This window comes from Equus quagga, chromosome 14, assembly GCF_021613505.1.
Source record: "Equus quagga isolate Etosha38 chromosome 14, UCLA_HA_Equagga_1.0, whole genome shotgun sequence".
Classification (NCBI taxonomy): Eukaryota; Metazoa; Chordata; class Mammalia; order Perissodactyla; family Equidae; genus Equus; species Equus quagga.
The window spans coordinates 31,333,247-31,348,805 of record NC_060280.1 but is presented as its reverse complement, the minus strand read 5'-3'; the positions used below and the strand labels follow the sequence as shown (position 1 = coordinate 31,348,805).

General features: G+C 57.1%; 2 protein-coding genes across 2 annotated transcripts in view; both read right to left on the bottom strand.

Annotated features, from left to right (window-relative positions):
- Positions 1 to 15,559, bottom strand: part of CAPN5 (calpain 5) — a 54,608-nt gene that overhangs the window by 12,506 nt on the left and 26,543 nt on the right. The window contains exon 4 of the mRNA XM_046638068.1: positions 3,120 to 3,328. Coding sequence (XP_046494024.1) covers positions 3,120 to 3,328 — 209 coding nt within the window. The remainder of the gene's footprint in view (positions 1 to 3,119; positions 3,329 to 15,559) is intronic.
- Positions 12,481 to 13,093, bottom strand: OMP (olfactory marker protein). The gene has a single exon (XM_046638070.1). The coding sequence runs from the start codon at positions 13,091 to 13,093 to the stop codon at positions 12,602 to 12,604; it is 492 nt and encodes a 163-aa protein (XP_046494026.1). The 3' UTR covers positions 12,481 to 12,601.

Genomic DNA, 15,559 nt, shown 5'->3' with positions numbered 1-15,559 from the left:
TTGAATAGGAGTGGTGAACGTGGGCACCCTTGTCTTGTTCCTGTCCTCAGAGGGATGGCTTTCAGTTTTTGTCCATTGAGTATGATGTTGGCAGTGGGTTTGTCATATATGGCCTTTATTATGTTGAGGTACTTTCCTTCTATACCCATTTTATTGAGGGTTTTTATCATAAATCGATGTTGGATCTTGTCGAATGCCTTCTCTGCATCTATTGAGATGATCATGTGGTTTTTGTTTCTCAATTTGTTAATGTAGTGTATCACGTTGATTGACTTGCGCATGGTGAACCATCCATATGGGAAGATTTTTGAGACTCAGAGAGGTCAAGCAAACTTCTAGGTCACACAGCAGGGCCCCTGGGACAGCCAACACTAGAACTCAGGTCTCCAGCTCCCAGGCCAACGTTTGTCCCACTGACCCACACCATTGTATCACTCAAATTCCCCTTTGCCTTCACAGCCCCATCTTCAAAAATAAGCTGTCCAGAAATCTAGTTAATTCTTTTCAAAAACATTAAAAGCTCATATATCTTTTTTTTTTAATGAGGAAGATTGGCCCTGATCGAACATCTGTTGCCAATCTTCCTCTTTGTGCTTGAGGAAGATTGTCACTGAGCTAACATGTGTGCCAATCTTCCTCTATCTCATGTGGGATGCCGCCACAGCATGGCTTGAGAAGTGATGCTAGGTCCGTGCCCAGGATCTGAACCTGCAAACCCCAGGCCACCTGAGCGGAGTGCACAAACTTAACCACTACACCTCCAGGCCAGCCCTGATGTTAAAAGCTCATATATCTTTTGATACATCAATTCTGGATGAGTAACATTATTTATAACAACGTAAAACTAGAAATCACCTAAATGTCTAACAACAAGGGAACTGGTTTTAAAAACTAATGCTGGGTCTCCACTCTGGAACATTCAGCAGCCAGTGAACACAGCACTGCCGAAGAAGTCCCCTGGGAGGGAAACGCTAGCACTCACTTGTTACATTTGAAAAAGCAATATAGCTGGATTCCTGTCACATTTAAAAGGTATGCAATAATTCACTTAAAATATATCAAGCATCTACTATGTGTAACACACCAGGTGCTGGGGACCCAGTTGTGGCTCCTTATTTAAATGTTAGGAAAAGGCCTGGGGCCTGGCTTACAGGCAGGGTGCTGGATGTGAACGTGAGAAGCAGAATGGGATATATAACATAACACTATTTACGTACATTGAAAACACATGCCAGCGAAACAGCAACACAGGTTTTGTAAGGAACCCACAAACAAAAAGATGCATCAACGATGTTGAAAGAGCTGCCAGCGGTCGGGGAGGGTGTGGGAGGGGCACAGAGGGCAAAGGGAGCCAGTGGGGACATGCAGGGGGGACCATGGCAGAGCAGGTCCTGAACAGACGGGCCCCTTTTCTATACTTTCTGGATTTGCTACAACAGACGTGCATTCGTTTTATAATTTAAAAAGTAAATAAACGAAAAAACAAGTATAAACGGTGCAGCCACTGTGGAAAACAGTTTGGTGGTTACTCAAAAATTTAAACATAGAACCACCATAAGACCCAGCGATTCACTCCTAGGTACATATCCAAAGACCTGAAGGCAGAGCCTCAAACACCGACGTTCACAGCGGCGTTATCCATAACAGCCACGCAGGGGAGCAACCCAAGTGCCCATGGACAGAGGACTGGATAAACAGAGTGCGGCACAGACACGCAACGGAATACGATTCAGCCACAAGGAGGAATGAAATTTTGACACCAGCTACACCTGGACGGACCTTGAAAACCTTCTGCTAACCAAAAGAAGCCAGACACAGAAGGACAACCACTGCGTGATTCCACTCACATGAGCTCCCTGGAATAGGCCAATCCACAGAGACAGAAAGCACAAGAGAGGTCCCCAGGGGCTGAGGGAGCGGGGAAGCGGGAGCTACTGTTTAGCGGGTACCGAGTTTACGTTGGGGGTGATGACAAAGTTTTGGGTATAGACAGTGGTGATGGGTACACAGCACTGTGAATGCAACTCATGCCACGGAATCGTACATTTATACACAGTCAAACTGATAAATACTCTACTTTACCACAGTAAAAAATATAATAAAACTATTATAAAAACAAAAAACCCGAGCAAGCCCCCTGGGGGCTCTCCTGGAAGTGGGAGGCGAGGGGCTTGCACCACGGACCACGGAGACTCAGTGACCACCAGGGGGCAGGTTTTGCTGTCTTAGGATTAAAAACGGAATCTGTCAACCGTTGTGTTTTCTTGGGTTTGTTTTTGATGTTGGGAGTTTCTGTTTTTCCTTTTCCTTTCATACACACACACACACACACACAAACACACACACGGACACGGACACAGACACACATCATCTAAGGAGACTCACAAATGGGCCTGGGAGGAGGAACCAGGAGAGGCTCCCCCAGAGCTGGCGGGGCTGGTCTCTGAGCCGGCTGGCCCTCCTGCCCCAGGCCAGCCCTGTCCTGCAGGGGTCTGGGATGGTCACTCTGCTCCAAAGCCCTCCACAGTTCAGCAAACCTCTGCTGGTGCACGTGCTGGGGACCCAGGGCCTGGCACAGAGCAGGAGGAGGGTCAGCAAAGACAGAATGGACGGACAGTCAGGCAGGCAGACAGATGGACAGGTGGAGGAGGGAAGCCCAGTGAGCAGGGAAGGAGGTCAATTGGTCCACCCTGTACAGCCAGCCCAGGCTCTGAGCCACCACAGCCCCAGCAAGACCCCTGGGGAGGGCTGGGCAGCTTGGATCTTTGGGAAAGAACCACCGACCTGAATGTGAGCACAGGCTCTGTCCCCAGCCACCTGCAGGACACCTGCTGTGGCCTCAGTCTCCTCCGGTGGAAGTGAGAGTAATTATTCCTCCATGTGTGGATTGGTCGTGGGGACTTGACACCACGTACCAGAGGACCTTCAGTCCAGGCCTCCACCCCACCCAGCACAGGCTCAGCTCTGGGTGCCCAGGCTCTCAGCCTGCTGTGTGACTTTACACCAGCCCCTCATGTCTCTGTGCCTGGAGCCCTGGCTGGAGGAACACCCATGCAGAGCCCATCAGGACTGTCGCCCCAGCCTGGCCATCCGCCCGCCTGCCCACTGCTGGCACCTACTTGGCATAGGCCTTCTCCACCAGGGCACACCAGAACTCATTGCGGGAGCTGGAGTGGCAGTAGATGAGCTGGTTGTTGACCGTGGGCAGCCGGTCATCGATGACCACGTCCACCCACTCCCCAAAGCGCCAGAAGTGGAAGTGGAAGATGCCCGCATAAGCGTCAGGCTTCTTGGGGTCCCACTCCTGCTCCTTCCAGTCCGGGATGACCTGGGGTGGGGGAACAGGATGGGAACACAGTGAGGGGCACAGCGGGCTTCCTGAGGACATGGGGGTGCCTGCCTCCAGGGGATACAAATGGAAAAGAATATCGGGTCAATCCCTATCTCTGCCACGAACCAAGGTGGGACGTGGGCGAACCCTTCTCATCTCTGGGCCTCAGTTTCCCCATCTCTGCAGTGGTTGGAGACTCCCTTCGGCTCCTTCCAGCTCTGTCATTCTGCTTCTGTGAGCTTCCTCCTCCCTTCCTCGTGCCTCTATCTGCATCCTCCCCACTCAGAAATCTGCCATATCCATCCCAGTTCCACCTGGTGAATGGTGCCACCAGCCACCCAGTCCAGCCCGAGCCCGAAGCTGGGCCACGCTGGCCTCCTCGCTTTCCCTCTCTCCAACCAATGAGGTAGATCCGAGCTCCTACATTCTGCTGAAATCTGTCTCCTCTCCATCCGCCTGACACCGCCCAGGCCCAGTCCCCCTCTCGTGGCCCCTGCACACTGTAACAGCATCAGGGGTCACATCTGCCCTCACCCGCCACAGCAGCAGAGTGATCTTTCTGATCCAGTCACTTCCCCGGAAAATGAGGTCCAGCACCAATGTGCTCTGCCCCCCACCCCCACCTCCCAGGCTCTCTACCCACCCCCCACCCCTGCCCCCTCCTCCAGGCTCTCCTCTAGCTGACTCTCACTTGTCCTTTAGGGTCCATCCTCCGCTTCCTCCAGGAAGCCCTCCCTGACTCTTCAGACTAGGCCAGAACCCCTGTCCATTGTGGCCCCCGGAACTTCTCTGAGACACTTCGCCCAGTTTTAATTAAACGAGTGTGTGATGTTGTGTTCAGTTCTGACACTCTCACTGGTGCGTCAGCTCTCTGAGGGCAGAGACACATCAGTCTTGGTCGCTGTTATCTACTCAGCACGTAGCCCAGGCCTGGCCCAGAGGGTGCTTGATAAACAGGGGTTAACCGAATGCTTACATTCATAGGCACTGCTTGGAACTCTAATGATACTGCTTGTTTATGGAGCATCTTGGAAATGTCAGGTACCCAGCCTGTGACCACCACGGGTTATCTCGGTTAAATTTGTGCAAAAACCCCATGAGTAGATTACTACTATCCATCTCCACTTTACAGATGAGAAAACCGAGGCTCAGAGAGGGCAAGAAACTTGTCCAGGGTCACATGGTGAGAAAACACACACATTCTTTATCAGTGCGGACAGCTCTGTGCACAGCCCCACGCTGGCACCGAGGAACCAAATGAACCAGACACAGTGCCTGCCCTCGGGAGGCTCCCAGCCTGGTGGGGGCACGCAGGCAAATGCGAGGCTGACACGGGGTGCATGTGGGGGCGTGGGGAGAAGGGAGTGGTGGGCCCGACCCCGGAGGGCCAGCACAGCTTCTGAGCAGGCGCCCTGAGAGCTGGCAGAGGGGTCCCCCAAGTGGATGAGGACAAACAGTGGCATGGGGGCAGCAGGAGGTGGGCAGGGAGGGAAAAGCCCTCATCTAGTGAGGGAGGGGACCTGCTGGCCCTGCTGGGCACTGGACAACATCCCCCTGACACCAGCTGCTTCTAGAAGAAAACCACCCTCGGGCGCAGGGGTGGCCGTCCAGAGATGCGTGAGGAGGCTGTGAATCCAGAGGCCCAGACGGGCCTGCGCAGAGATGTCAGGCCCAGGCCGCTCCCCAACCCCCACAGCCATTAAGGATGCTGTTGTTTACACGCCTCTTACCGTCAACCAGCAACGGGGATGCTGGTAAAGAGAAATGCTCCCTGGGGGGACACTGGAGACCAAGAAAATGAAAATGCAAAGCATTTCAGGGAGAGGCGCTGAGGCCACTAATGGAGCCCCGCAGGGTGTGGGCGCGGCCCGCTGGCTGGCTGTTTCCTCACCCCTCATCCTCATTGCTATCTTTTGAAGCGATACTACGGGAAGTCTCGGGCAGAAGGCCACCCAGGCATGGGTGAGGGAGGCAGGATTCAAACTCAGGGCTTTGGAGCCTTGCACCGGGTCTGGAACCCAGCAAGGGCCTGATGTTGGCTGGTCCCTTTTCGGTCAACTCCATCCTTTCTAAGTAAAAACCCCCAGGCCGGCCTCGGCCCTGACCCCCACGCTCTCTCCCATGTTGCTTGCAGGACAGAAAGCTGTATCAAAACGGGGCACGTGCAGGGTGGGGGTACCATCGCTCCTGCAAAGATGGGAAGGCTGGGGTCCAGGGAGGAGCAAGGAGCTACCCAAGCACGCAGAGCGATGGGGAGTCGGAAGCTGAGAACACGGCCAGGCCACTGCACCCTCCCCGACTGCTCCCTGCTCTGAAAGCTCTGGACTGCACGGGGCGGAGGAGGGAGCCCTCGCTGAGATCACAGGAGCATCACCAGCCAAACCCAGGCCTCGGCTCTTAGCCTGCTGTGGCTCAAAAAGCAGCTAAGGAGGCTCCAGGGCCTCGAGACCCAGAGTCAGGGATCCCCATGGGCCTCAATTTCCCCTCCTGCATCACAGCCATTGGACCTGGCATGGGGTGGACCCAGACGAGCCCTCTCAGCCCTCTGCCCCTCTGCTGCCAGCCGGGGTTCCCTGCGAGAAGGAGACTGTCCAGGAAGGTGTGTCCACATAGCACATAAACTAAAAACCCTTCCACACCACATCTGTTCACGCCAGAAATCAAGGAAGGGACCAAAGACCCCCAGGACCACGTCAAGAGATTCAGGAACAAATCCGAAGAGGCTCCCACTGGCTAAGAAAACTATGATGGATGAAAACACATCAAATATATTACATCCATGAGGTCACAATGATACTTACACAAACAAATAATTAGTCACTCTTGGAGGATGGCAGGAAATCAACTCTTTCTTTTTTGCTGAGGAAGACTAGCTCTGAACTAACATCTGTTGCCAATCTTCCTCCGTTTTTTTTTCTTTTGCTTGAGGAAGATTAGCCCTGAACTAACATCAGTGCCAGTCTTCCTCTACTTTGTATGTGGGTTGCTGCCACAGCATGGCTGACAAGTGGTATAGGTCTGTGCCCGAGATTCGAGCCTGTGAACCTGGGCCACTGGAACGGAGTGCACTGCACCAAACTTAACCACTACTCCATGGGGCCGGCCCCTCAACTCATTTTTTTGAAAATGGAAAATTAAGGGAAAGAACCGAGGATTTATCCTGCCTTTTCTATACAAACTGCACCAGAGGTTAACCAATAGCAGACGAACAGAGCTTCGCATCTGGAGATGAATTCCAGCTAAGAAATTAGAATATGAGGTTCCTACTATTTTGCAACCACTGACAAATCATGGATCTAGGCAATTGTGGCTTCTAACCTTCACAGCTTAGGATCATCAGTGGCTTCTAACATCTCAAAAAAAGAGAGACAACCAGACACCATGTGCCTCCGGAGAGAAGTACACGGTGTCTCCTATGAAGCAGTCACAACAAAAATTTGTACCTGAACCTTATCAAGCTTCCAGAAGTGAGTCCTAGCTGACAGGAGACGCAGGGGAAGGAGCTCGTGTTTGGAGGCACCAGGAAAAGGCAGCCAGCAAAATCCAGATAGTCAGAAACGCCACAGGACGGCTGGTTTCTTTAGCAAATAAATTGCAAAGAAAAAAATGAAAAGATGAAGGGGACCAACCAATTGCAGTATGGGCCTTTGTTTGGATCTGGTTCCAACAAACACACACACACACACGTATGGCACAATTTGGAACCCAGAACATTTACTGGCTATTTGATGATATTAAGAAATAATTGTAAAATTATTTTAGTTGTGTTATGCTATTATGGTTATGTTTTTGTTGTTGTTCTGTTTTGTTTTTAACATGTCCTTATCATCCAGAGATGCATCCAGAAATATCTATGGATGAAATGATACGCTGCCTGGGGGAAGTGGGGGTGGAGGGGAAAGGAGATGGGCCACGAGTTGACAGCTATAGAGGGACGGGTACAGCGAGCCCGTCAGGCCGGCTCTCCCCCCTCATGCTATCTCCAGTTCAAAGGCCCCATCACCAGGACACTAGCTCCCCCCGGCCTGGCAGTTGGAGCCCTGCAGACCAGCTCTGCCGACTCTCTCAGCTTCACCCCTGAACACCGCCTCCCCCAGGCCCCCAGGACATTGACACCCCGTGATGCTCCAGGCCGCCTCTGCTAGGCATGTGTGGTTCCCACGGGTGGCACTGTGGTCCCTGTCCTTCAGGAGCCAGCTGAGCAGTGGCCTGCAGGGGCCTCCTGACCTCGCGTCCCCTCGGGCACTGTTGGGCAGCCGCTCCCCAGGCTCTCTCCCCAACCACAGCGGGTGCCCCTCAAAGGCAGGGCCCAGCCAAGCTCACGCCCCAACCCCCGGCACCCAGCACGGGGCATGACCCAGCTCCACAGCCCAGCCGGTCGAGTCTTTCTGGGAGGAAAATCCCCGAGCATGGGCCGCAGCGAGGCCCCAGCTGGTGACGCCGTCCCCACTACCAGACACCACATTCTTGACTGCAGGGTGGGGCAAGGACTTGGATTTGACTGGGTCACCTCTCTCAGCCCCGCGTCTGCGTCGACCTACCCCACCCCCGGGACTGTTGTGGGAAACAAGGTCACTAATGGCCTGGCAGGGCTGCGTAAACTTGGAGGGCAGTGCACCCATGAGGGGCCATCCCTGCTGGTGTCTGGAGTACAAGTGTGCACACTCACACAACGGGCCACAAACCTCGGGCCTGGGAGGGAGCGGAGGTGACCTGGTCAAGCCCCCTCTCCAGAAGAGAAGGACCTCAACAACAGCGCCCATGCGGGTGGGAAAGCGAGGCCTGAGGGGCTGAGGCACCTGCTTGGGCTGACCAGGCAGTGAGACAGGACGGCATGGGGCTAGAGACCCCTCACACCCAGGGGAGCCGTGAACAGCCGGCCGCTGAAGAATTGGCACAGAAACCCCAGGGTCCCACTGATGCAGGCACCACAGCATCCCCTGGTGCTCCCGGGGTTTTCCCTGGGGGGGGTGGGGGGAGGGGGTCCCACCTAGACCCAAGAGGCTGGGCTCAAATCCTCCTGGGACCCCTGCCCAGGCATGTGACAGAGAGAAGAGGAGAGGCTGGGAGGGTCAAGAGCCCGGGGTGGGGGGTGCAGCACTGCTCGGGATGCATGTGTGATTGGGGTGTGCACGTGAGTGTGCGAGTGTGTGACTGTCAGTGTATGTGTGAGTGTGCGTGCAGGCCTGGCCCAGGGAAGGAGCTTTGCAAAGATTTCTGCCTGGGACCCCCGAGGGCCAGCGCGGAGCATTTCTGATGAGGCTGGCCAGGCCTCAGGATGAGGGGTCACAGTGGGGTTTCCTGTATCACCCACGGCAGGGGAGGAGAGCCACAGGCCTCTGAGTGCTCAAAATTACAGGGTCCCTGGTCCTGAGCATCTGAAGCTCCTGAAGCTGAAGTTCTCAGCTTCTGACCCCAAGAGGTGCAAATTCCTGAGTTTCAGATGCCATGACCGGAAGGGACCAGGAAGATGGGGCGCCCCCACCTGCCACCTCAGGAGAGCAGAGCCCCCGGCTCGCCTCCCAGAGAGCAGGACGCTGACGCACCTGCAGGGGCCCCAGGGCCTCCTGCTCACAGGGCAGGGTGTGAGCACAGCCAGAGGCTCAGAGACCTGGGCGGGGACCCCAGCCTTGGGGCAGGCCCCCTCCCGCTGGGCTCCCCAGCTACACTGTGAGGGCTACAGGTCCCCTCAGATGGGCCATTGTGGGCCTGGTGACAGTGGCAGAGGAGAATCCATTCCCCCGTGTCCGCTCTCTGCAACTACAGAGCCAGGCCTGGCCCCAGTCCCTGCCAGTCCCTCCACCTCACTCCACCTGCTGCCATGAGCATTGGGCTGCTGTGCTGCCTCAGGCAGTTCAAGGCACCTCTCTGAACCGTGCGCTCCTCCTAGGTAAACAGGTTCTCCTACTGCCCTCTTTTCAGAATAACTGAAAAGTGAGACCACGTGTCTACAGTGACGAGAGAATAACAGTGAGCAAACCGAGAGACAGTGCCCACATTCCAGTCCTGAAGCTCGGATGCTTTACAAACACTGACCCATTTACCCTTCACAATGACCCTAGGAGGGAGGCACCATTATTAGCACCCCCAACAGATGAGGAAACAGGCTCAGAGAGGTTGCCCAGGGTCACACAGGTGGCGGGTGGCAGAGCCGGGACAGGTCCCTATGCCGCACTGTCTCCATGGAATCTGGCAGGTCTCTTTGCTCCAAGGTTTCTGGTGGTTTCCGTGCAAGATGGCTCCTCATTTCCCACTCCCGGCACTCCCTCCAGGACCAGTCTCAGTCTCAGCACAGAGCCTGGGAAGGGGGAGGGAAGGGCCGGGTCGCTCATCTCCACTTGCCCCACCCCTCCCAGAGGCGTCTTCAGGAGTGGCAGAGGCCATGGCTGGAAGGGCAGGGCTTGGGGAGGGCTATGTCTGGAAGCAGAGAGCCCTAAGAGGTGGAGGTGGGGGCAGGGCTGGGGAAGGGAAGCGAGGTGGCTCTGGGGTGGAGGAGGAGGGGGTGTGAGACCTGGGGGAGCATTTTGAAGCAAAGTGTGGCCAAGTGTGGCCTCTGAAGCAGGGGCTGACCTTGGTCTCCAGGAAGAAGTTGGTCTCACCCGGGTCTGGCCCTCAGGTGTGGTGGGCGCATGGCCCCTGCCCATCCCAGGGGGCCAGCGTCACAGGGTCAGAGGTCCACAGACGCAGAGCATGGTCCACTCACACCCCTCCTCTGGCCCCTCCCTGGCCTCTATGACCTTGGGCAGGTGGCCTTCTCCTCTGGGCCTCGGTTGTCTCTGTCCAAAAAATGGGTGAGCCTGAGAGAGAGGCAAGGGCCCGAGCCCTGAAGAAGGTCGGGCGGGGCCCTGAGGTGATGTGGCCAGTGGGGCAGAGCTGGAGGGACTTCACAGAACCAGCTGTTCCCTCTAGAAAGTCGGAGTCTGGGAGAGCATCAGGGGCTGCCCGAGGACATGCAGCAAATTGGCGACAACAGAGTCTGGACTAAACCTGGGCACAGGCCTGACCCCAGCCCACCCCTGCCATGCCCCTGCCCCGTCTACCCCATGCCCGGCCACCCTGCAAAGGAGGGAGTCTCAAAATTGAGCATGGCATGGTGTGTCCCCACCCAGGCCCTCCAGGCCTCGCTTGCCAAGGACCAGATGGCGATGGCGCCTCCCTGTAGACTCAGCATGGCTCTCTCCACATCCCGACAGAGGCCGGGCTGCGGGCCACTGGAGAGAAACTGTTGGGGGCATTGGTTCCTGGTTGGGTGTCTTGGTTCTAAACTCCATCCTGAGGTCTGACGCTGGGCCAGTCACCTGACTGCTCTGGGCCTTGTCCCTGGAAGTGGCGGGAGGAGGGGTCAGGAGTGTGGGAGGGGCAGGGGAGGGTATGCTCAGGGTGGTGATAAGATCTCCTGGAACGGGAGGGGGTGGCATGCGGTGAAAGACTGCACACCACCGAGGCGGGGACACAGGCTTTATTGAGGACACACTCTGGGCACAGCAGAGGCACTCACATGCCCACATGGGGCAGATGTGGTGGGGGAGGGTCGGGTACAGGCAGTCTGCTCCCAGAGCTGCAGGGAGAGGTCAAGCAAAAAGGCAGAAAGGCAGGGCCACCCCCAGGGGTCTGGCTTCCCCCCACAGCGAGCGGAGAAGCCAGGCAGGCCATGCCGGGACCTCTTCCAGCACGTAGGGGACAGCCCAGAGCCAGGAGTTAGAAAGGACCACAGCTCACACCACAGTCTATCTCCCAGCTAAAGACCCCCGACTCAACACCCCCCTCCCACTGGCAGGCCTCCAGGCCTCTGGAGTGGGGCTCCCCCTCCCGGCAGCCCTGGCAATTACAGATGACTCGCACCCTCTGTCTCTCAGTGCATCTGTTCCCAGGGCCCTGCGGCCCCCCGACGGCTCGGTTTCGTGAGGGAAATGTCACGGGCACGTTCCTGACAAAAAACAGGGCTGGCCTTGAGACAGGGTGTTGGGGGCACGTCCTGAGGGGCCTTTGGCTGATGCCAGGCCAGGCAGACTCCTCCCTCAAAGAAGAGGTCACTGGGCCTGTGCAGCGCGAGTAGGAATGAGGCTTGGGGGCCGGCACTGAATCTGCTGACGATCAGGCCTCCGTTGCCGTCTGTTTGGTGAGTGGGTTGCACCCAATGACCTGAGGCCACTGTCCCACTGTCACACCCCACTGTCACTTGCAGCCCACTTCTGACCCTCAGCCATCATAACTGCCCTATCAGCCTGCCCCCAACCTGTCCCTTGATCCACTAAAGACGCCAGGGCTCCGGATCCCTCTATCCAGCTCCCCAGACAGAGGGAAACCCCTGCACCACACTGTTCCCCGCTTCACTGTGGGAACCTCAAAGTCTCCCAGCTCAGGAAGGCCCCCTCCCCAATGTCATTTGGACCAAGCCTCTGCTAAGGGCCACCCGAGAACCGGCTGGACAATTATATAATAGATAACCTACAATCAGACTTGTTCGCAGGGGGCGTATAGACTCTAGAATATATCCATGTGAATATAGCATGCTCTCTCAATATTGATGTCTGTGGATAGATAGATCTCTATGTGACTTTTTCATACTCTCCCCTTCACTTCTCCCGTCCTGAAGTCATCCCCAGAAGAGAAAGAGTTGCCCTGCACAGCCTCCAGCGTGCCGGCCACTCCCCACTGCCCAAATCGACCCCACAGTAGCCTCCCGATGTCCTGAGGGTCCCCGAGGTGTCGAGGGACCACACCAGGCCCGTGCCAGGAGCGGCGCCTTCCTGGGTCCTCAGGCTGCATTCACCTCTGGACACGGGCGGCGGCAAAGGGTGCAGACGCCCGTTTGCTGGATTCTCCAAGGAGGCTGCTCTATCGTCTCTGTCTCCCCATCTCCAGAAGATGCCCGACGGCTGGTTCTTTGGATTTCGCTCTCTGTGTCCGTGTCTGTCTGTCTCTCGGTCCCTCTCAGTTGCTCTCCTGACAATGATGCAGAGGGACGGCAGAGACCCACGGCTGCTCCGTCTTCCCGCACTAGCCCTGGCCAGGCCTCCTGGTCTACAGCAAAAGCAGTGGTAGCTGGCGCAGCTTCTAGACTCTAGAGCCTGGGCATCGGCCTCCCTGAGCAGGAGCGCCAGCACCAGAGAAAGGAGAGGAGGAAGGACGAGGCTCAGGGGGTCCCCGCCAAGCTGAGTAGAGGCCAGCAGCTGGAAGAATGTCCCCAGACACACGGCTGGGGGAAGCGGGTACCGGCAGGGGACAGGGCAAGTGGGTGAGCGGAGGGGCCGCAGCGAGCAGCCACCATCAGAGCTGGTTAAAGACCACGGAGGCCCTGAGGTCGGCGGGCTCGAGGCCCTCGCTGAAGGTGATCAGGAAGTACATGACCTTGCGGATCCTGGCCAGCTCCGACAGGCGCTCCCCGAACTCCAGGGCATCGGCCTCGTTCCAACCCATGGCCTCCGAGTCCTCCTGGCGCCAGAAGATGGCGGTGGGGTCCAGCAGCTGGCGGGTCATGAGATTGGTGAGGTCGGGCGTCCAGTTCTGGGAGGTGCCCGTGATGGTGACCTTGCCCGGCTTGTCCAGCACAACGTCCCAGCGCTCAAACTGCAGCTTGTGCTGCCGCACGAAGTCGAGGCGGTACACGGTCTCGGCCGGCCGCAGCAGCTTCTCGCCGTCCTGGCGCTTCTCCCCACGCTGCGTCAGGCTCTCCAAGCGCAGCCGCATCTGCCTGGTCAGGTACTCGTCGGGGACCAGGGGCATCTCCAGCTGCAGCTGCTTCGGCTCATCCTCTGCCATGGCCCACTGCCGCTGCTGCCACCAACCTCCACGAGCCGAGTGGCTGGGGCCTCGCCACCAAGGGAAGAGGCCACCAAGGAGGGCCCCGCCTACCCTTGGCCCTCCCCTCCCTCCCTTTTTTGCCAAGGGCCCTCCTCAGCCCCACCCAGTCCTCAAAATGGGGTGTGTAGGAGGGTGGGAGTCCCCAAATGCCTCCTCTCCACTGCCAGTTGAAGCTGTAATGGAGGCATCGCAGGCAGGCAAGAGGGTGACAGGCTCCTCCGGGACCAGACCGTGATGTCAATTGCTGTGGCAACGGCCCTGACTACCACGGATGGGCTGGGAGCGGCTTGTTTGTGAAGAACCCGCAGCAAGAGGGGGAGGGGGGTGGGGAGCAGGAGCTCACTGGAGGCTGGAAGACCCTCTGGCAGGAGGGGGGAACAAGGACCACAGGGCCACTGATTTGAGATTTGAAGTCACCCAAGCAAACCTTAGAGCCATCCTTGACTCAGCCTCACCCTCACCCCTCCACACGCCATCGCCAAGGCCTGTCGATTCTGCCTCCCAGATACCCTGATGCCCTGAGGCCCCTTCCCCTGTTCCCAGCTGCCAGGACTCCAGCGCAGGCACGACCATCTCTCACCCAGACCCCTGTTCTCAAACTTTTGTGAGCATCAGAATCACCTGCAGGACTTAAAACACAGACGGTGGGCCCCACGCCCAGAGTGTCTGATGTAATAGGTCTCTGATGAGGCCCGAGAGTCTGCATTTCTAACAACCTCCCGGGTGATGCTGGCGCTGCTGGTCCAGAGACCGTGCTCTGAGAATCTCTGACCCAGGTGATTCTTGCGTGCTGGCCCTGCCTCAGCCCTGCGCTACATGGCGGCCACGTGACCAGGTTTCTCTCCTACTAAAATCCCACCACTTACTCCACCCGTATGGATCCTCAGTTTCCCCCAGGAGACTTGAGGCCGAGGAAGAATCCGACAAACATCTGTATCCCCAGTGTCTGAGGCGGAACCAGGAGCTCAGCTATCACAAATGGGCAAATGGAAGACCTAGAGTGTGTGAGTGCAGCTGGGGAGAGGGGAAGCTGCCATGACGTGCCACACACAAAAAAGAGGACAGAGGCACAGGCCAAAGTTTAACAACTGGAAACAATCTGAAGGGTCTGGTGGACCACAAGCACAGTCAAATTTCTAGATGGAGGCTAAGTAAGTGAGTGGGATCTTGGGCTACCCGAACAGCAGGGGGACAAAAACGGGGACAGAGCACCTGGTCCCGTTAAGACAACACCTCAAGGCCTGGGGTAAGTTCTGGCAATTCCCCAAGGGTATTGAGAGAATGGGAGATGTCAAAGGGCCTGGCCCTCACAGCGCCTCTTACTGTGGAGCTGGAGGGCAGAGGAGAAGGGAGCAAGGCGGCTGGGGAAGGAGTTCCTGTTGGGGTGGCTTCTCCTTCCTTCTAAGGAGGAGTGTTTCTCTCCTTCCCAGCCCTAACTTTTGCTTTTTATTGGTACATTTGCTCTAGACCCGAAGCCCCAAGGGGGCAGGGATGGTATCTGTCTCGTTCATCACTCTAAGCCAGCGCCTAGAACAGGGCCTGCCCCACAGGAGGCCCTCAGAACAGGCTTGTTGAATGAATGCATGAATGAAGGACACCGATGAGAGAAGGGCTGAGGTGATGGACCATGGATCCCAAGGCCAAGGCCAATAAGAGGAAGACAGGCAGACAGGGAGAGAGTCCACGGGCAATGCCCAAGGCCAGAAGGAGGATTAGGGACAGGTGTGCGTCAGAGTGGAGGAGGGAGGGAGATGCCAGGAGGCGAGGCCGAGAGACTGATCCTTCAGCTGAAGACCTGAAGGGAGGGCGGATCGAGGCGCGGCCCCCATGGGAGCAAGAGGCCGAGGTAGCTGACGGAGATGCGATCGAGAAGCGAGGCCGGGTGATGAGGGCAGGGTGTCAGCCACACGGGCACAGTAATCCCTGGGACACAGCAGTGCTTGAGTGGGGTCGGTGGGGGAGGCTGGGAAACTGGAGGTGTCGGGCATTTGGTGCCTGGGTGGCAGGGATGGCAATGAGGTGGGCTGGGGCGGTGGGGGGAGGCAAACAGCAGGCTCCCGTAGGGGTTTATATAGGGAGGCGGCACTGAGGGAAGAGAGAAGGCTGCCCTGGCTCTGGACCTGCAGGACATGGGGGGAGGTGATCAGCTTCTACTGATGGGGACCCAGGGGCCACATGACCCTGGGGAGGGCCTGGTCTCAGCCTGGGCAGCGGAGGCTGAAGGTAGAAGTTGTTACCAGGGCCTGGGCCTCCCAGACAGACAGGGCAGGAGGGAGGGGGCAATGAGAGCCAGGAAGGTCAGAGAGGGGAAGGTCAGAGGGGGGAAGGTCAGAGAGGAGAAGGTCAGAGAGGGGAAGGTCAGAGAGGGGAAGGTCAGAGGGGGGAAGGTCAGAGAGGAGAAGGTCAGAGAGGGGAAGGTCAGAG

Coding starts and splice junctions, on each gene's coding strand:
- OMP (XM_046638070.1), bottom strand. CDS start 13,093: ATGGCAGAGGATGAGCCGAAGCAGCTGCAGCTGGAGATGCCCCTGGTC.